General features: G+C 54.1%; 7 protein-coding genes across 7 annotated transcripts; 4 read left to right on the top strand and 3 right to left on the bottom strand.

The window, feature by feature from the left end:
- Window positions 1-99: 99 nt before the first annotated feature.
- J4E84_003158 (uncharacterized protein) lies at window positions 100-2,969 on the top strand (the record flags this gene model as incomplete). Its single annotated transcript, XM_049385776.1, has 5 exons — window positions 100-168; window positions 219-350; window positions 402-518; window positions 606-2,685; window positions 2,764-2,969. 5 exons carry the CDS (start codon window positions 100-102, stop codon window positions 2,967-2,969), a joined length of 2,604 nt encoding a protein of 867 aa, XP_049246653.1.
- Window positions 2,970-3,302: 333 nt separating this feature from the next.
- On the bottom strand, window positions 3,303-5,570 carry J4E84_003157 (uncharacterized protein; the record flags this gene model as incomplete). The annotated part of the gene is made up of 3 exons (XM_049385775.1): window positions 3,303-3,847; window positions 3,895-5,427; window positions 5,492-5,570. The coding sequence occupies 3 exons, from the start codon at window positions 5,568-5,570 to the stop codon at window positions 3,303-3,305; spliced, it is 2,157 nt and encodes a 718-aa protein (XP_049246652.1).
- A 290-nt stretch (window positions 5,571-5,860) lies between these two features.
- On the top strand, window positions 5,861-7,096 carry J4E84_003156 (uncharacterized protein; the record flags this gene model as incomplete). The annotated part of the gene is made up of 1 exon (XM_049385774.1): window positions 5,861-7,096. One exon carries the CDS (start codon window positions 5,861-5,863, stop codon window positions 7,094-7,096), a length of 1,236 nt encoding a protein of 411 aa, XP_049246651.1.
- Window positions 7,097-8,396: 1,300 nt separating this feature from the next.
- J4E84_003155 (uncharacterized protein) lies at window positions 8,397-10,279 on the top strand (the record flags this gene model as incomplete). The annotated part of the gene is made up of 7 exons (XM_049385773.1): window positions 8,397-8,566; window positions 8,633-8,660; window positions 8,712-9,152; window positions 9,215-9,527; window positions 9,588-9,786; window positions 9,850-10,040; window positions 10,092-10,279. 7 exons carry the CDS (start codon window positions 8,397-8,399, stop codon window positions 10,277-10,279), a joined length of 1,530 nt encoding a protein of 509 aa, XP_049246650.1.
- A 1,570-nt stretch (window positions 10,280-11,849) lies between these two features.
- On the top strand, window positions 11,850-14,018 carry J4E84_003154 (uncharacterized protein; the record flags this gene model as incomplete). Its single annotated transcript, XM_049385772.1, has 3 exons — window positions 11,850-11,892; window positions 11,956-13,230; window positions 13,462-14,018. The coding sequence occupies 3 exons, from the start codon at window positions 11,850-11,852 to the stop codon at window positions 14,016-14,018; spliced, it is 1,875 nt and encodes a 624-aa protein (XP_049246649.1).
- A 334-nt stretch (window positions 14,019-14,352) lies between these two features.
- J4E84_003153 (uncharacterized protein) lies at window positions 14,353-16,911 on the bottom strand (the record flags this gene model as incomplete). Its single annotated transcript, XM_049385771.1, has 1 exon — window positions 14,353-16,911. One exon carries the CDS (start codon window positions 16,909-16,911, stop codon window positions 14,353-14,355), a length of 2,559 nt encoding a protein of 852 aa, XP_049246648.1.
- Window positions 16,912-17,456: 545 nt separating this feature from the next.
- J4E84_003152 (uncharacterized protein) lies at window positions 17,457-17,981 on the bottom strand (the record flags this gene model as incomplete). Its single annotated transcript, XM_049385770.1, has 2 exons — window positions 17,457-17,577; window positions 17,632-17,981. 2 exons carry the CDS (start codon window positions 17,979-17,981, stop codon window positions 17,457-17,459), a joined length of 471 nt encoding a protein of 156 aa, XP_049246647.1.
- Between the last annotated feature and the right edge of the window lie 1,408 nt (window positions 17,982-19,389).

Here is a 19,389-nt window from a genome sequence, read left to right as displayed (position 1 = left end):
CTCCTCATCATCCGTCTCGTCCATCGTGTCTTTCTGTGTGCTTTCTATCATTATCCTACTTAACTCCATAGCTTATCCTGACTTTCTGCATTCAATACCATGTACGCCGCACTCAGCTGCCATCCTCCGCTAGGCCAGACGACTACCATTCCCTCCGATCGAGAATCTGTGTGTTCAATCTGCCTCCCGACCTGAGTCTCATCTAATCACACACTCAGGTAAGGATTACTGTAGTCATCGAGAGCTCAGCCGGGCCGGAGAAGGCATGGGAGGTCGCTTTGTGGCACAACTTTGATACTCCTGATCTATGGAAAAGCACTAGCTTAAAGCCAAACGACGAGGCATGCGTTGTGAGCAAACCAACGTGCCACCTAGGCTCGTCAGAAGCTAATCGCAAATAGACGGTAGTTAAGCCCAATCACTCAAATGTACAACGCCAGTACTATACAATCGACTTGGCCGGACGACCCAAGCACGGCTCTTCGGTATCGTACACCATCACTTTCAGAGCCTCAGAGGTGAGTCATGAATATCCGGTCTAGAATAATCTGACTGGACTGATCTTGTAAAATGGTCGATCGAATGGCTCTCACTAACATGCCCAGAACGAACCGTGGAAGTGGGCCAACGAACAATTCTCAACCTCAGACGGTCGCCTCATCTACCAGTCACCAGATGTGCTGAAAGAAGATTTGACTTACTATCTCGAGGGCCTACCACCATTCCTCAATATATCGAAAGAACAAAGCGATACGCCCAACACCGTTCTGTGGGACCTCACCTACCCCATCAGTGCAGCATCAGGCAGGCAGCCCGGTCTGTCAGGCGAAAAGCTTGGTAAACCAACGAATCTCTCCCGCTGGTTCGCTGAAGTACGACTGTGGGCTCCATGGCTTGCTCCGAGACAAGGCAAAGACCGTTTCCAGCCTGACAAAGATGCCATGTTGGCCGCATTCGAGCGTCACGATGGCACCCATCTGGCACTGCTCGCCGTGAGTGGGTTGGATGAAGTATTGACAACTCTCAATCATGACGGCGACGGCAGAGTCGTCATGAACGCCAGGAACGATAGCGAAAAAGATGGCACTGTGCGTATCGTTGCCGCAGTGGGCATGAAGCTAGACGACGCAGTGGCAGCTTCAATGTACTATGCTCGTAAACTCGTAATGGCATACCATTTATCGGCAGGGCTGGTCAGCCAAGAAGAGAAGGCCTTGATTGACGACTTCAAACCGCAGTGGCTGGAGAACTGGTATGATGGCTTGACGTACTGCACCTGGAACGGCCTAGGCCAGAAGCTCAATGAAGACAAAATCTTCGAGGCACTGGAGTCACTACGCAAGAACGAGATCAATATCAGCAACTTGATCATCGACGACAACTGGCAGTCACTCAACACAGAAGGCGGCGATCAATTTGACAACGCCATGACAGAGTTCGAAGCAACCAAGAAAGGCTTCCCTCGTGGTCTGAAAGCCACAGTCAGCGACATACGAGAAAAGTACAGCCATATCCGACACATTGCCGTATGGCATGCCATATTTGGCTACTGGGGTGGCATTGCACCCGAAGGCAAGATAGCAAAAGACTACAAAACTAGTCTTGTCCAACTCAAAGACGGCGTATCCGGCGGCAAGATCACCGTCGTAGCCGAAGAAGACGTCTCCCGCTTCTACAAAGACTTCTACGAGTTCCTCTCGTCCTGTGGCATCGACTCCGTAAAGACCGACGCCCAATTCTTCCTCGACGAGCTCCACGACTCCGACGACCGCCGCAAGCTAATCAAATCCTACCAAGACGCCTGGTCCATCGCACAGCTGCGTTCCTTCTCCGCGCGCGCCATATCCTGCATGTCACAAGCCCCGCCCCTGATCTTCCACTCGCAACTACCCTCGAACAAACCACGCATGCTGCTGCGTAACTCGGATGACTTCTTCCCCGAAGTACCCGCCAGCCACCCCTGGCATATCTTCTGCAACGCCCACAACTCCATCATAACGCAATACCTCAACATACTCCCCGACTGGGACATGTTCCAAACGAGCCACGACTACGCTGCCTTCCACGCCGCCGCACGCTGCGTCTCCGGCGGCCCCATCTACATCACCGACGTCCCCGGGCAGCACGACATCGACCTCATCAACCAAATGACAGGCAAGACACCGCGAGGTGACACCGTTATCTTGCGTCCCCACACCGTAGGCAAAACAACACAAGCCTACAACGCATACGACGACACCGTCCTCCTCAAAGTAACCACCTACGTCGGCATGGCCCACACCGGCGTCTCCATCCTCGGCGTCTTCAACTGCACCCCCAAACCCATCTCCGAACTCATCGCCCTCGACGCCTTCCCTGGCGCAGAAAAAGGAACCTACATCATCCGCTCGCACACAGACAGCCAAGTCACGGCTCCGACGAGCGTAGCAACTAACGACGCGTTTGTGCATATCGAACTTCCGGTTCGTGGCTGGGAGATTCTATCTGCGTTCCCGTTGTTGGAGTTTGAACTGCAGAGGGGGGAGGGCAGTGAGGCTAAGGGACCGCGCAAAGTTTGTGTTGCGAACTTGGGGATTGTGGGGAAGATGACGGGGGCGGCGGCGATTGTTAGTGCGGATGCGTATGTGGATCGCAGTTCGGGGCGACTGAGGGTTTGGACGAGTTGTAAGGTTTTGGGGAGATTTGGTATGTCTTTTTTCTCTTTCGTATCCCCCGTGTTGCTTCCCTTGGTGTTGTGTTTTGATATGTACTGACATGTCACAGCACTGTATGTCTCGGACCTGCCAAAGCGCTCCATCGAAAAAGACTTCTTTGCCGTGTTGTTCGGCCGCCCTGTTCCAGCACATTGCGTCAGTGTCAGCAAGGAATGCGAGAACGTGCTTGAGATTGATACGGTGCGGGCGTGGAAGGAAACTGATTCAAAGGCTGGATGGAGTAATGAGGTTGTTGTGGAAGTGGTCATACGATAGGCCAACATTGCCCAAGAAAAAGATTGAACAAGACAACAAGACGGAATAGGAAAATAAGCAACGGGAAACATCATCGCATCCAGAATCGTCATGTAGAAAAGACAAGTCTTTCACTTCCAGGTATCTTATATGCATGCAAAACCCACCACTAACGCCCCCACCACCAAACTATTGTGCTCAGAGAGCAAGATAACAAGAGCTGTACACTTTTATCAATCCCGCCCGTTGCCCTAATCGGAAACAATGCGTCATTTATACAGTTGGCATTCCAAGGCAAAACATGGCGGTCGTACGCAGTCTGAACTGAGGTTATCAACACGGAATCGAGACTCATCATAACTTGACGCCCCAAACACCACGTCCACCAGCAACACCGACCCACTCGCCGCCTTGCCCTGTCAGAGCGCTCTGAGGTGCCCAGCTAATGTTGCCGACTTCGTAGTCGCACCGCCAGCTGGCATAGGGTCCCTTCTGGCCCACGGGCACATTCTGCGCGCCTGCGGCTCCGTTGGCGGGATGTGTGGTCGCGGGCTGTACAACGGGTGGCTGTGTTGAAGCGTGTTCCCCGCTGATTGTCGCGCCGTTGTTTGCGTGTAGCAGGTCCCAGATGAGGACGAGGGAGTCGTCTCCACCAGAGGCGAGCATGCCTCTCCGCGATGGGTTCCACTCTATGCTGTTGACGGACGCAGAGTGGCCGCGCAGTTCGAGTAGGGCCTGGCCTGGTTGTCGAACATCGAGGATGCGGATGAGGTTTGAGTCGGCGGCGAAGGTAGCGAGGAGGTGGGAGTCGTGGGGTGATGCGGCGAGACGGAGGAGCGGGGGCGCATACGACATGGTCTGCTGGGCTTTGGTGGGCGACATGCGGCCTGTTGGCGAGCCTGGGTCTTGTTAGCAATTGGCGCCGAACGTAAATACAAAAACTGACCCTTGTCTTTGTCGCCGCCCTTGTCTGAGGGCTCGTAGATGATGGTGCTGTGCTCTAAACTGCGGAGATCGAACATGCGGACACTGCCGTCGGCTCCACAACTGACAAACACATCGACACTTCCGGCGCAGAAGCGTACGTCGAAGACCTCCTTGTCGTGGGCAATCAATTGGGTCTTGGCGGTAAGCGAGGGTATGTCCCAGATGGTGCAGGTCGTGTCTATGCTGGAGGTGATGATGAGCTTGGGCGACATGGTATTCCAGTCGAGGGAGGTCAGCGGCGCGGTGTGTTCAGGGGTCTTGGAGTTGGAGAGGAGCGCGAGCGGCGTGAGCTTGGGGAGCTGGGGCTCTCGCGTGTTTACGGAGGACGAGCGCGTGATGGTGTTGCTCATGTTGTTTCCGGAGGCCTGGGGCAGCGACCACAAGCGCAGATGGTCGCCAGACGTTGCGAGGAGGTCGGTCGACTGCTTCTGCGACGACGGCGGCTCCCATAGTATGCGCGTGACGGGGAAGGAACATGTGGCTTCGGCGATTGCGTTGTACTCGAGGCCGTAGGGTGTCGCGCCGGGGGCGGAGGTGTCTTGGGGCGCTATTTGCGTGTCGAGAATGCGGATGAAGTTGTGGTTGTCCTCGAGATAGCTGCCGACGGCCATCTTGCCGGCGCTGTTGCCGCCCGGGACGTTCCATTTGCACCAGTCGTAGGCGTAGATGCTCCACGGGGCGAGGTAGTTGCTGTTGGAGGGCACCTTGTTGCCGTCGCTGACCATGGTGTTGCCGTGTCCCATGCCCTCGTGGTCCATGGTCGAATTTGCGCGCGGCCTGATGTCGGCGAGGCCCAGGGGCGACTGCGATGCGGCGCCCGAGGGAGTCGTGGGGTAGTACTTCTGGGCGGGCGTGCCGGCTTGGTACTGTTTCTGGTCGGGGGTGTTGGAGAAGGGGACGTATTTCTGGTCGGGGCCCAGGCCAGCTGGGCTCGAGCGCGAGTAGGAATGGGCCGAGTGAGGGGAATGCTGGGGCTGGCTGATGGTGTTGGAGCGCGTGGGCAGCGTGTACTGCTGGGCGTTGCTGGCTATCTGCGTCTGGGTAGGCACGACGGGCGCCGTGTAGGCGTTGGCGGGCGCGGGTCGCTGTTGCTGCTGCGGCCCCGGCGGCTGTTGTTGTGGCTGCTGCGCGGGCTGGAGGGCGCCGGGGACTGCCGGGGAGCCATACTGCGAGTTCTGAGGGGTTCCATGGTCGATGTTGATGTTGGGCGCCGAGCGGTAATTGTCGGGCGAGCTGTACAGGTGCTGCTGCTGGGGCTGCGCCGACGCCGATGAGGGCACCTGACCGCCGCCAGAGGATATGTGCAGCTCCTCGTTGGTGCGCCGTCGCGGGGCGTCGAAGGTCGAGTTGGCCTGGGGCGGTGCGGTCGAGGGCAGGTAGGCGTCGCCCTGGGCCGGCTGGTTCGCGCTGCTCTGGGGCAGGAAGGCGTCGGTGCCGGCGCGCGTGGTGCCCTGCGTGGCCCCTCGCAGATTGCCTCCAGGCGCTCCTATGCCTACAATTGCGAGATACACATCAGCCCACGTTCACGGCGGTGCCCAAGGCCTGCATCTACATACTCCCCAGCGCCGACGCCGCTGCAAAGATGCCCTGCGCCGGGTCGTTGTGCGCATTCTGGTGGTGGTTTCCGAAAGGCATGGCGCCTGCAATTGCTCTACAGAGTATGCTGGCTCGGGCGGAGGAAAGAGAGACTCGGGACTGTTGCGGCGCGTAGTCAATCGTCAAGAGCTCCGCTGCGGTTGGCCTCGACTTGCTGGGCGCCCGCGGCTGTTTCTCGGCAAAAGTTCCCCACCACCCCTCCGCCCTCCCTTCACGCTGCTTCGGGTTACCTCCATGTGACACAGGCTCGCTTCCACCATGGCTATGATTCATGATCTTCAATACCACCGTCTGCCACTTCAGGTTCGAGGTTCATTGACACCCGCAACATGCCGCCAGCCCACAAACCAGTCCGCCGTGCCCTGCTGCTGCTGCCGCCTGCGCCCTCACCACCCTCCTATGCAGCACTCAAGGCCGCCTACAACTCGCCCTTGTTTACCGTCTTGAAAGAGCTGGCCAGATCTCCACGCAAATCCCATGAATCTATTCTTCTAGAAATTGCATTGCCATGCCCTCATCTGTACGGCCATCTTGATGAGCCCCGGGGCCTACACTACGCAACCACCCAGCAGCTAGTAGCCGATCTCTACAAACTCATCTGCATCACTGCGAGCAGGGAAGCTATCGATACGGAAGACTCAGAGGGCGTTGATGCTCGCATTGTTCTAGTCGCATATCCCAGGGACGGCCAACTGACGAAGCCCCTACCAGATTCCACCCCAGAGCAGGAACTCCAAGGGCCAGCAACAGACATCCATACGCTAGCACGGAGTTCGCGATCATGGGATACCGTCTACTCGGTCGAAAGCGAAGAAGGGGAGCGCGTACTGAAGAGCTTTCTCTCCCTATCGAAAGCCCAGATGCCCGTGTCCAAAGTTCGAGGTGGCATTGTCAGTGTAGAGGCACCAGAACCAGTGTCGTCTGCCGTTGAGACAGACAAAGCTATCAACCACCTCTCTGTTGCCGTCGGAGGGACTTTCGATCACCTTCATATTGGCCACAAGCTACTGCTGACCATGTTTGCCTTTATGCTCGGAAGGAGACAGCCATCCACTTCTGATGCGAAGCCCAGCGTACTTACAGTCGGAATCACCGGCGACGCTCTACTAGTGAACAAGAAGTTTGCAGAGCATCTCGAAAGTTGGAAAGAGCGCCAGCAATCAGCACACGACTTTCTCTCCTCTCTCCTCTATTTTGGGCCCCCAGATGACGAGCGCATCCGTGTTGAAGAGATCCAAGAACCCGGCCCGGACGGACATGCCGTCCACGTCAGCTATCCCTTCGGGCTCACTATCAAATATGTTGAGATTTGGGATCCTTTCGGCCCAACCATCACTGACAAAGACATCTCTGCCTTGGTGCTGTCGCTCGAAACAAGGAGCGGAGGTGCTGCAGTGAACAACAAGCGCAGCGAGCAGGGATGGGACCCCCTTGAAGTTTTTGAGGTCGCTGTTCTCGATGCCAGCGAAGAAGACAGCATCGATGAAACCTTCCAGAGCAAGCTAAGCAGCACTGAGATTCGTCGAAAACGAAGCGAACGTGTTCAATCCAGAGCGAAAGCGTGACCCGATAGGCGTGGCCGGGCGGGTTGATGGCGAGACACGTCTTTGAGTGTTTGCCGTGCTGGAACCGGCCCAGGCGATATGTGAGTAGAGTTTTCGTCGGTACGAGAGGTCGACAAGTCGACGAGGCAGGAGGTCATCTAGTGTCATTTCCTGTGCGACGATCTACGACAGCTGCGTGCGCCATAGCTACACGACCGCGCAGGTCCGCATGACGTTACCAGGGCGAGTATAGGCTTGTGAAGCAACACGTCGATCTGACCGGCAGTTCCACGCATGCATCGTCATCGGCGCATGTACGAGCGGGATTGCGGCCATGTCCTCTCCGTCCCGAATTTGTGCGATGATCGAATTCGGGTCGCTTGCGCCTACACAGATGCTTGTATACTATTTACATATTGCACGCCGTACTTCGTGTGCTGTAATGGAACTTGCATGCTATCATCTCCTGCCGAGCAGGACAGATGACGCACTGCAACAGCGTACGCACATCGCGAGACATACAGACACCCGTTTCAGCCCACTATGAGGCTCCTAAAGCTCCGTGTCGTCATGAGATGCCCATCGCTTCAATGGCGTTTGCGCCATCCCAAGTACACGGCAGTGGAATCGGCCGGATGACGCATCTGAAGCGCTTGTGACGCCAATCAGCCGACCTCCAGATGCATGCTTCGTTGGCAACGCATCGAGACCATCCATGGATGGAAATTCGTGTAGTGGGCTGTGGGGAGCAGGCCTTTGGGCCTCGAATCAGCGCAGGCGTAACAGCCAGCCCTAGCGAATTTGTGCAGTAGTCCACAGCGGCCATTCGACTCTTCTTCGCGGGAGGAGCCATGCATGTTTACCGTCCTGCTTATGTAAATGCAGACGCTAGTGATCATGTGAGACGTTATGCCCGTTGCAGTTTAATGCATCGCAGTTTGGGCGAGGGCGTACCGGGGTGCACGCTGCAAGTTGCAGGCGGCGTGTCCAGTCCCAGGTCGTCTTCGCAACTCTACGCTTAGCTGACTGCTGGCAGAGAGGTCATGCATTTCTTTCTCCGACCACGCCCCTCTGGCTGTCCTTCGCTTGCTATCCCATAGATCGGTGCCGGCTGTCGGATAACACCACGTTGTCAGTTGACTCGACTGTCCCGCTGTCGCTACGCTCACTACCACCTGCCATTCACTCCTCCCGATCCGGCCCGAACGCTGCTGCCCTGCATTGAGAGTATATCCGCTGTGCGGTGCGCTCCTAAATCGCGCTGGGAAGCTTCCTGAGCAGAGCTTCTTCGGAGCGGCCGTCATGAATGTGACCACTTAAAATGGGTATCCTCGATCTCGCCGACGAGCTTCTTCGCATCATCCTCGAATATGTTGCGAGCGAACCAGAAAAACCAATAAGTCTGGAGCGCCGCGCATACCTGTCGCAGGAATCTTTCAAGCTGCCCCTCCCACCTGAGCCCGACGATGCCGAGACGATTGCGAGCTTTAGGTAAGTGGTATAGCCGTACGCAATGCATGTGAGACACACACTGACTTCGTATCCTCGCCTTTGTAGATTGACGTGCAGAAGATTCAGCAATTTGGTGAGTACGGCTGTACGAAATGCACGTGAGACATGTACTGAGCCTCTGCAGGGTGTCATCCATCAGTTCTCGCGCGTTACGACACGCTTCTCGCGAAAGGGACTCGAAAGATTAGAGAGAATAGCTGGCCAGCCTCACATTGCCGGCCGTGTGAAGAAGTTCAGTTACATGGTGCCATATTTCTACGATCAAGGACGAGAGCGCATACAGGAGCTCCTCCACACACGGCCCGAGAGTTTCAGCTTCCCTGATATCGAAAAATTCCAGAAAAAGGTGAATGAGCAGACCAGCCTTCTGAACAGCAGGAAAGATGCACATATCCTGCATTTTGCGCTCCAGCGATTCACTTCACTCCAGCATATCCAGATCCTACGCCTGCAGGACCAGGAAGATGCCGTGTTAATCACGTATATGCGGGGTCACAACGAGTTGAACGGTCTAGTACCGACATGGCCACCGGCATGCTTGCATAGCGCGAAAACAATCGGTCAGGCAAGTCACATCCGTGTACGGATTCATAGTAGACATTTACTAACTTCGACCTCGGTCTTCAGGCCCTCCTTGAGTCCGAATCGCCATGTTCGCGATTCTCATCCCCCATGCTAAGCCCGCAGAGCGTACTAGGTGCCGCTAGCAATCCGCCATCAACCCTGGGAATCCTTGCCGAACGCCTGACCTGTCTAGAGCTACATTTCGATGACAGCACGGACCTAGACGTTCGGATGCGACATCTCACCTCCCTGTCCAAGGCATTGTTTACTGCGGCTAAGAATATTGAAGCTGTGCATATTGGCTTTCCTTCATACCGACCACTCACATTGCGGCTAGAAGAGCTTTTCCACAACGTGAAGTGGGAAAAGCTGCAGGGTACGTTTTGTGTCTCTGCATCATTAGACATACACTAACCTGATATCCCCGTCTTTGTAGCTTTTGGAATTCAAGCCTGGCGTCTCAACGCAGATGAAATTCTGGGCATTGCCCGACGACATAGAGATACTCTGCGTGGTTTGCGTCTCCGTGATGTACTTTTGAAAGAGGGCAGCATGTGGAAAGACGTGCTTCCCTGTCTACGCGATGAGCTCTCACGGCTTGACTGGATTTCTCTCAGGCGGATTGGATATGAGAAGCAAGTAGCATCCGTGTACCAACGGTTGTGAGATATTTACTGACTTTGTACGTCAATCTTTAGGCACTTCGACGAGCAGTTCGTTATGGGAGCCGAAGTACCAGAAGACGATCCTCTTGGAAGCGACAGTAGCGACGAAAGCGATTACGATTACGAACACGAACACGAAGATCCATCTAGCGGGAATGACGCTGATGGCAGTTCAATAGCTGACACAGAATCTGACGCAGAGACCGACGAGCCTGAACAGGGTGGTAAGTTCTGGCTGTACGAAGTGCATGTGGGACATATACTGACCTCTCTAGGCACCCTTTCCTTCCCGCCTATGCCCGATACCCCAGCCTCGATTCCATGGTGCAACTGCAACGGACACATGGATGGCGTCGACGTCTTAGGAGACGACGACGGAATCATGGTCACCAATCAGCAGCGCAAGTTCTGGGAAAAGTGGGTCGTAAGGAAGATCTGCACCGAGCAGCATGGCCACAAATGAGCGGCCGAAGAAACCACCAGAAAAGGAAGCGAAGCTATGCGTAATAAAGCCGCAACAACATCTGTTGGGTTGCGTTGCGTGAGGCGGGCGTAAGAAGAAAAGCAATTATCCATCGAACCGTGTTGCAGCCCTGGAATCATTATATGCAGGCGCGATCACGTTTTGGATCCCGTATGCGGTCTACGGACCGCATATGCATGTGGAGCAGCAGCCACAGCACCATTGACGGGCGCTTATGCGACAACCCAACAACCCGTCACCTGGTCACTTCCACCCCATCTTCGTCAGTTGTGCGAACGCAGACTGCGCCGTATCGTTGCAGGTTTTTCTGGACCGGACTAGTCGATCTCACGCATTCGCTTCTTTGGAATGGTCGGACGAATCATGCGGCAACAGGACCAGGAACTCCAATCTTTTCGGCTATCTGTCTTGAATCCGTACTTTGACTGTCAAAGCATAGCGCCGGCGCAGCGAACGACACTTTCGCATACCACTTGTTCGAGAGGGATGGTTTACGTCCAAAGTCTTCTGTTGCACCAAAAGTTGTGCGCTTTGCATTCTGCTTTTCTATCCTTTTCTATCAGCTCTTCGACGCCAGTAATGAATGTAACGTAGCGTGGGAAGGAATCTGCTTTTCAATTGATTGAATCATTATAGGTATCTTCACTTTAGGCTTCTTGTCTATCACCTGCTGTCGCGGCGATGCCATCGAAGAGCAAAAGTGGGGCACAGTCAGAAGATACATACGCTCACTGGTCCAGCTTCCACTTGCGGATCTTTGCTGCTGCAAAGCAATGGCCCGTTGTTCTACTCGTTCTCACCTATACCGGTCCTCCAAACGTGCTCGTCAAGTCACAATACGGCGAAGCGAGCGGTGAGATTCAGCTATCGATGGCGTCATCTTACTACACGGCATGCGTTGATCTTCACCCGTCTTTCTCTTCTACATTCTTGAACAGAGCACACTCACAGAGGTTTGATTCTCGCATATAATCTCTAACGCTGAACTGACAAGTCAAGATATGGTGAAGGACATACCGGCAAGCCTCACTGCTAATGCCGTGGCAGAACGAGCAAATTCCACTCAGCTATTCCATCGACCTGAGCTCTACCCACCTACTCCATGATACTGAATCGGCTCTATCAACACTCAGGAACAATTCTATCTCGTATGTCTGGCTTTTCGCTTGACACATGTAGGCGCCCTGGCTCACTGTCATGGAGAGTGCCGCACGGAGCCGCCTCTTTCACCTCACCACGCGAAACCGCGCTCATGACACGTCGGACGCGCAGCGACAAGCCTTTATGGCGCGTAGACGCGACTTGAGTCCGACGCGCCTCGAGCTGGATGCCTGGTGGGTTGCAAACTCTTCAAACCGTATAACGTCTTCTCTCTTCCAATCCCAGCCGACTGCAACCTTCGCTGTTTCATCTACTATTTGTTGCATCCGAAGCAGCAAATAAATACTACATCGCAATGACGAGACACGTTTGGAGAGCAGCGGATGCCGGCGTGATGCTGTGGGAACCGGCGGCGGCAGCGACACCTCCAGCTCCGCACCAGTCGCAGATGCCGCAGCAATTGCATGAAGTGACCGAAGCCGACATTCAAGGTAAGTGGTTCCCAGACATCTTTCTGTTCTTTCTTTATGAAGCAGGCACTGACAACTTCATAGCATCCTTAACAAGAAGCTACGATGACACCGAGCAAGACTTGGTGCTTCCTTCAATTGAGGATGTCTTTGAGCCATATGTCAAGAGCGAGTCTGGAGAAGACATCAATGCAGTTGTGTCATCAACAATCGGTACCTCCGCTTCAAGTACGACTAAGGAGCGTTCTTCCTCGTTCGACTCTCAGGCTACACTTCCACTGTCGACACCTTGCCCATCGGACGAAGACAGGAACCTTCCTGCTATACTTCGCAGTTCTGAAAGGGCGAGCCATCACTTCAACGTCTGTGATACCGCACCCACGCCACAGGTACGAAGGACTCTGGACTTCGGTATGCCAGCCCTTCGCCTTACCAATGGCATTGTACAACAAGCCTCTGAGCCCAGCGACTTCACTTCGCTGGCAGCACTTCGAAGGCTGGAACGAGATCCTCCTCATCACTGGCATGAAGACGAACGAGAGCTACTGACCATCCTTTATCGATGGTACGAGGACACAAACGTGGCAACCCTTCCGAAGGTCTTCAATGCTGTCACCGGCCTCAACCTCAGGCTCAATGTCATTCGCTATCAATTCGAAAGCCACCTTATTCTGTATGGCGGTCGCGCATACCCCGAGTTCGATCGAGTAATGAGAGTCCCATTCCACGACCCAGAACACAAGTACGACGAGATACACGCGATCATCGAAGATACCGCTTTGGAGTCTGGCATTGACTTATCACGGCGCATACACGAGGTGAGAATCGAGTCTGGCTTGGCGAGAACTGCAAAGTCTCCCAAGACGAGGAAGCATTATAAATCCCTAGTCAGACGTGCGCTAAAGAGGGAAAAGGAGAGAGAACGCGCCCTTCAGATGCCGGCTCCGGAAGCACTACCATTGCAGGTCCTACAGCTCGGCGGGATGACACTGGCTGAGCAAGACGATGAGGAAACATGGTCAGACGTTGATGGCTATCATACACCACCCATCACACCTACGCAGTCAACCTTACGGGCTCCCCCTGGCAGGAATATGATTGGATTTCGCGTTTGGGATGCAAACAGCCGGACGATGTTCGACGACGAGACGGGCTTCGTAAGTCAAGCCTTCTCGATTTGGAGGGGCGAGTTTCCGCCGCCTTTCTCCCCAGACGGACAAGGTCAACAAGCTCTCATGCTTTTGACGAACCTCCATCTGTCCATGAGTGGCGGCGCATCGGCTTTTGTCTCAGTGTCGACGAGTCTCTTGCAAGCTCTCGTCAAAGCTTCTACGATGCATGAGCCCAGGATCGCCGTCAGTACGTTGAAGTCCCACATCATGTATCACGCTGGTCCCATGCTAATAATGGTGGTTTTCTGTAGTTGCGCTCGACCATACATTGCTCACAGAACCGCACAAAACTCTGCCAGCTGCTGACGTGATGCGGATGTTAAAAGCGGAAGGCCAAGCATGGTGGGCAAGATACAAGGGCCACGCAGGTGAAGCACCAATACGCCGTACATACTATCCCTTTGCTAACACTTCTCAGAACGAATGGTTTGGGCTTCCGTCCCAGCTGCAGCGGTACTCTCACACTTCCCCCTTTCCGACCTCACTGTTTTGTCACGCCACAACCAAGCTTGCGATGATATCCTCAACTTGCGGGATATACAATCCGGCCGAAAGACACAGTACGTCTCCTCGCTCTTGCGCGACAGGAACACAATCATCAACATCCGCACCGCACGAGCTATGGCTGTGGTCTGCCGGGCTTTCAAGATGCACCGCGTCGGCGTCAGCCTTGCACACATTCAAGGACTAGTCTCATCGTTGGTGGATTCGTTCCAGTTGAAGCAGGGGACAAGCGATACACCTCGCATGTCTATGATGATGGCCAAAGCGTTTGCCGTGTCTCTCGTGTCGCAAGCTCATCTGGACCCTGATGTTGAGACCGCTTTCCAGGAAGGCGTTCAGCAAGGCACCGTCAGTAATATCCGTGTACAGACTGTTGTGAGACGTTTACTGACTTCACACATTGATCTACAGGCTACTATCGAGTTCTACACCCGACGTCGACCCGTGGTCCCTCGACGACGGAGCGGCTAAGAACGTCTCAGCAACCTCTCGGCGCACGATCAATATTATCAGCAGATAGCTTGTCTCAGGTTTTACAGTTCTTTTACGATTACAAGAGTATGGGAAAGTACGAGGAATAGCCACCAGCATGATTTATCAAGAACGTTCGGCGAAGTGCTAATGTCCCACGATATCCGAGCTTTGTTAAAGATGTCATAGACTGTATATGGATTTATCGAGCGCAGAATAGTTGGTTACATCTTACAAAATGCAGAAACATGCGACTTCATCAATGTCTTCTGAAACGTTAAGCGTACAATAGTGCAGGATGTTGCTCCCACGCTTACTCGCTATCAAGACTCCTTTATCTCGCCTCAGACCCAGAGCCTTCGGAAGCCTCATCACCCCCTTCACTCCCCGCCCCATTCGTTCCCGCCCCATTCGTTACCACACCATTCGTTTCCACACCATTCGTCTGCCTCGCCTGCGCCGCACGCTCCCTCGCCGCAACATGCCTCATCATCTCCTCCTCCATAGTCCCCCTCTGTCTACGAATCTCCCGCCACATTTCCTCCACTTCCGCGATCTCCGCGTCCATCATGCCTTCACTACCTCCTTCCCTACTCTCTGCGCTTTCCTCTTCCATACCCCCCCTCTCCACTAGCAAATTCTCCCTAGCGGCTCTCCTCATATCCCTCGCATCGCGACGCCGCCTAAGCGTTGCAGTAGGGGTTTCATAAGCGCCGTTACGGTGGAGCTCCACGCTCTCTGATAGCTCACCGTTCGTAGGCGGGTTGGAAGTGGGAACAGTGTCGCCGTTTGTACTTCCGACGGCGGAGTTGACGAGTGTGGTTCCGCTTAAGGATGCGCTCCGAGAAGAGCGCGTTGAAGACTCTGATGAACTTCTCGTGTCATTTCCAAGATAGATACTTGGGGGAATGATTTGGGTTGCTGTTGCGTACCCATTTGTCCTAGCCTCCGTTGCCTGGTGCGGACGGAGATGGAGCTCCTGGTCTATTCCACCTTCGGCGCGGATCGCGCGGAGGCGTAGAATAGGGCCGTCGAGCGTGTATGAGACGGAGCCCCAGTCTCCAATCGCTTCGTTGAGTTCGGGGGTGGAGAGGCGGGGACGCGGTCGGATGTCTTCTGGGTCTCCGGTAAGCCGCTCTGGGGATGGGGTTTGAATGTATGCGTTAGAGGTGTGGGATCGACCATTTGTCAGGGGATCGCCATTGGCACTGGTGTCGTTTGGCGTTACGATTCCGGCGTTGATATGGAAGGTGTTTGCAGTCCCGTTTCTGTTGTCGTTGGTGCTTCTTCCGCTTCCGCGACTATCACCAGTTCGATACTCGCTATCAGGCTCACGGATCCACACATCTTCACTCAGATCTTCAACGCCTTCGTGATCGACAAACCCGTTTACACCCTCAAGGTGAACAGCCGCCGTAGTCAACAACGTACGACGGTGATTGTTCGGGTCAGTGTAACCCAAACCCATCGCTATGGTGTATCTAACGATGATATCCCTGATGACCCTAGAGCCGATGGAAGGTCTCAAGCCGTACAGTACAACGAGGAGTGGCCGAACAATTTCTCGTGCGTCGGCGTAGTCCTCTTCGTGAGAGCCGTCATTTGTAGATTCGTAGATGTAGCCATAGAAACGATTGTCATTGGAGGGAAGGTGGTTGTTTACATGACCGTTTGGGAAGGAAGGGTACTGGATGTTGCCATTGGTCGAGGGAGTACGAGTATAGCCGTTAGTGTAGCCGTTGGGCTGATGAGCATGTCTTTCTCCACTGGGCATGTTGGTGGTCAAACGAGTCGGCTCGGTATCATACCAACCGTCACGGGGTGCGGCATGCCCAATATGTCCATTCGTCATTGCATCACGCCTCGAAGCATTATCCAAGAACGATCTTTCGTATTCCTCGATGATAGTGCGCATGGTTCTCAGTCCTAGTTGTGGCGTTATATCAGTCAGAACATTGGTTAAGGTAGTCCGGCGCCACAAGCCTCCAGGATCGTTTCGAATGACTATCCTTGTGGGACGGGGGCCGCGTGGGGAGGGGTAGAGGTTATTCAATCTCCGACGTATGGGGGAGGATGTGATGGTAAAGATGTCGTAGTTGGTGGTATCAAGACGAGGTATTTGAGAATGTCCATTCGTTGTGGGAGTATGGCTGTCGTCATTCGTCAGGAGCGTAGGTATGTCTTCCTCTACTAGCATTCTAGCGCGAGTCTCTACGTTTCCACCGGCGCGTACGGCTTGTGTAAGTATGCGCGGTTCATCTCTCGATGATGTTGAACCTTCTTCAGGGCTGGGTGGTAAAGCACTGGCCGCAGCTGCTTCCAGTGCTTCCTCATCGTCCAGTTCAGTGACTTCTCCGCCCCGTATGCCGCACACCTTTGAATTATGGTACGGCTCATCGGAAATGCCGTCGGTGGGATATCCACCGGAACAACGAGTCCTGTTTATCATCGACCTCTGTATCATACGACAAGCCAGCTCCCTGGCCCGCTGCTCTTCCAGAAACTCGTCGACATCGAACGGCTTTCGTACAGGTATTTCTCCCTCATAGTGCTTTTGTATCTCTCCGTCTCCATCGTCTTCCATTTCTGCCTCATCACCATCATCATCTGCTGTTTCTTCGCCTCTCCGCTGTCGCCTTCCCATATCTCTTACTTCGTTTTCCAGCCTTCTCGTTCTCTGCCTTTCCCGATCAACCATTCTTCTCAAAGCCCTGATTTCTTCTGTGAGCGCTGGTACAATATCCTCAAGATCTTCGAGGTTGTCGACTCGATCTTGAGTCTCCGGATGTGCTTCAGGGGCCCGGAAGTATGTCGCTAAAGAGAAGAGGAAGGAAGATATGGCGAGGGCGGGAAAGGTGGCCGTTAGGAGGATGATGAAATTGCTACTGTTCATTTTGTGTTTGTACAATTATTGTTTCTCGTTTGTAGAGAAGGGATATATGGGTAGTAGGGGCGTCAGAGATGGCTTTTGAGGAGGAAAGCCTCTGATGAAGTGTCGAGTTGCCATACATGTTCGACATGCTGGATGCTTGAAGTTGTGGACCCGTCAATCAAGTCGGTCACTGTGGGTGTGTCCTTTTGCGCGCTGGTCACAAGACATTTTCAACCTGCTGGGCCTGTGAAGGAGTCAGTCAATGAATGCAGCTTGTAACGGTTACAGTATTCTTCACCCGCACTCGTGATAGCGGTGAGACTCATACAATAGATGATACAAGCTGTCTTTCCTTCACACGACATCGTAAAAATGTGCCCATGATCAAGTCTTCCGTATGCCGTGGCTGTTCGCCTTATCGAAACGCACGACATCACGCACGCAAATGCAAATTCTGCCTTGCACAACTAAGCCCGTAATGTTTGGTGAATGTACAGATTGGTATTATATTACTTGTGAAGTGTATGTATGTACAAAGAAACCCCGGTCATCGTTTCATTCGATGTTTAACCAGAGGCAGCAATGACCAAGGTGTACTGGGCAACCTGCGAGCAGACGAAGTCGTTAGGACCGTTGCCACCGGCGTGGCAGTAGGTGGGAACAACGCCCTGACCCCAGAAGCCGACACTGTTCGCATATGTTAGTCTATCGTCCAAAGTCTGTGTCACTTGATGTACGTACGCAGTGCCAAGCTCGTGGTAAAGAGTGATGGGGTAGTCGCCGTTGATGTCCTTGGTCATGGCGAAACGGTACTTGCTGTCGCCGCAGTTGACGATAGGAGCGGGGAGAGTAGGGTAGGGTCCGCCGACGCAGGAAAGGTCGGTGGCGTTGCGGCCGTCAATCTTGAATGAGACGGACTGGAGGGTACCGTTGTTCTTGCGGATGGTGTAGTCCTTGAAGTTGACGTTCTCGTAGCTGTTGACGTCTGGTGGGCCCTGGCAGTGAGCCGGGTTAGGGCAGTCGGGAGTCTGGGCAGCGGGTGCGGCTATGGCGGCGGCACCGAAGAGAGCGGCGAGGGTGAAGAACTGCATTTTGGCTGATTTGAGAGGTTTGGTGGTGTTGATAGGTGAGGTGTTTAGAAATTGACTGCTTGGATGATGGATACAAGATTTGGTGGCTGGAGCTGTACTTATATCTCTGCGAAGATCTTCATTACCATCTCAACGTCACTTAGTCGAGCGCTCGAGCAACAACCAACAATGCTCATGGATTCGGTCATACCTCCTCGTATTTCTCACCGTGGTGGGTTGCATTCGGGCAATGATGTTGCCCCCCGGACGGGCGTGCACCGGCGTAGGCACAAATCTCCGAGCCTAACGTGTGGACCCCTTGACCGCTAACAACTTCTGTGATGTAAGTGGCATTGATCGTCGAACAACAAGGCAGGTACCTCGTATACTACAGTTGCGCATGCTGTGATGGATATTGCGGCTTGATGCATTGTTCTCGTTTTCGCATGTCGGCACGTTGCCCAGGTGAGTTCTGCATTGACTGAGACGTCTGTGATCGTGAATTCGTTCACCGCAACTGCTCCTGTAAAGAGCCAGCACATCAACGTGGAATTCACCTTGGCATTAGTGATGCAGGAACCACCTGCGAGCGGTGACATTTTTGGGTCCGCGAAGCTGAGCCTCAACTTTGGTATGCAGGGTGCCGGAGCCGCACGCCACACCCGCTGACGCCACAAGCAGCGTGGCCTGCGAGGCTGGCAGTTGACGTAACGTGGGCTTCGCTGTTCAATCGAGCGCCACATTACATCAGGTTCTGTTCGCAAATGCGAATCCGGTCGGCATGACCGTCGTGGTGAGTGCGCAAGCCCAGTTCCAAAAATAGTGGCACCTGCGTTGCACCTAGCGACGGTATGCATGATGGGAAAAACACCTCAACCTCGTGTGGTGTGTTTCGTGTTAGGAGGCGTTTGTGGAGCGCATGTTTGTTGAGGCTTTCGATAGTGCGACAAGTTTGCGGGCCCCTAATCTAAAAATGGCATGATGTCATTGGGCACGCTGTGCAAGACTCGAAAGTTCGATATCAATGTCCATGGACAACACACCGGCTGTGGAAACATACGCGTGGAATGCTTTTTTTTCTCTCGTGCTGGCAGCTCTCAAGATAGCACATCCGTCAAGGTAACGATGAACGGTTCGTGGTCGCTCTGCACACGCCAGAACAAGCGTCTCGGCAGTAGGAAACCGCGTTTTGCTGAGGCGCGACCTAGCACTGTAGGTTGTTATCGCTACCAAACAACTTGCACAGCTACTGCGCAGTCGAAAGGACGCTCATCGGGGTTATCAACGCGAACACTGGTATATCACCTGACAGTGCTGTGGGGAGCAGGCTTCGAGAAGTCGCACCGAATCAACGACTGATGATCGCAATCTCGTGTACGATAACCATCCCAACCTCGCAAGTATTAGCGACCTTCTTCGACAGCTGTAC

This window comes from Alternaria hordeiaustralica (genome assembly GCF_023758085.1).
Source record: "Alternaria hordeiaustralica strain BMP 2776 chromosome Unknown scaffold_4, whole genome shotgun sequence".
Classification (NCBI taxonomy): domain Eukaryota; kingdom Fungi; phylum Ascomycota; class Dothideomycetes; order Pleosporales; family Pleosporaceae; genus Alternaria; species Alternaria hordeiaustralica.
Note: the sequence above shows the minus strand (reverse complement) of the source record. Positions and strands in the feature narration are given on the sequence as shown.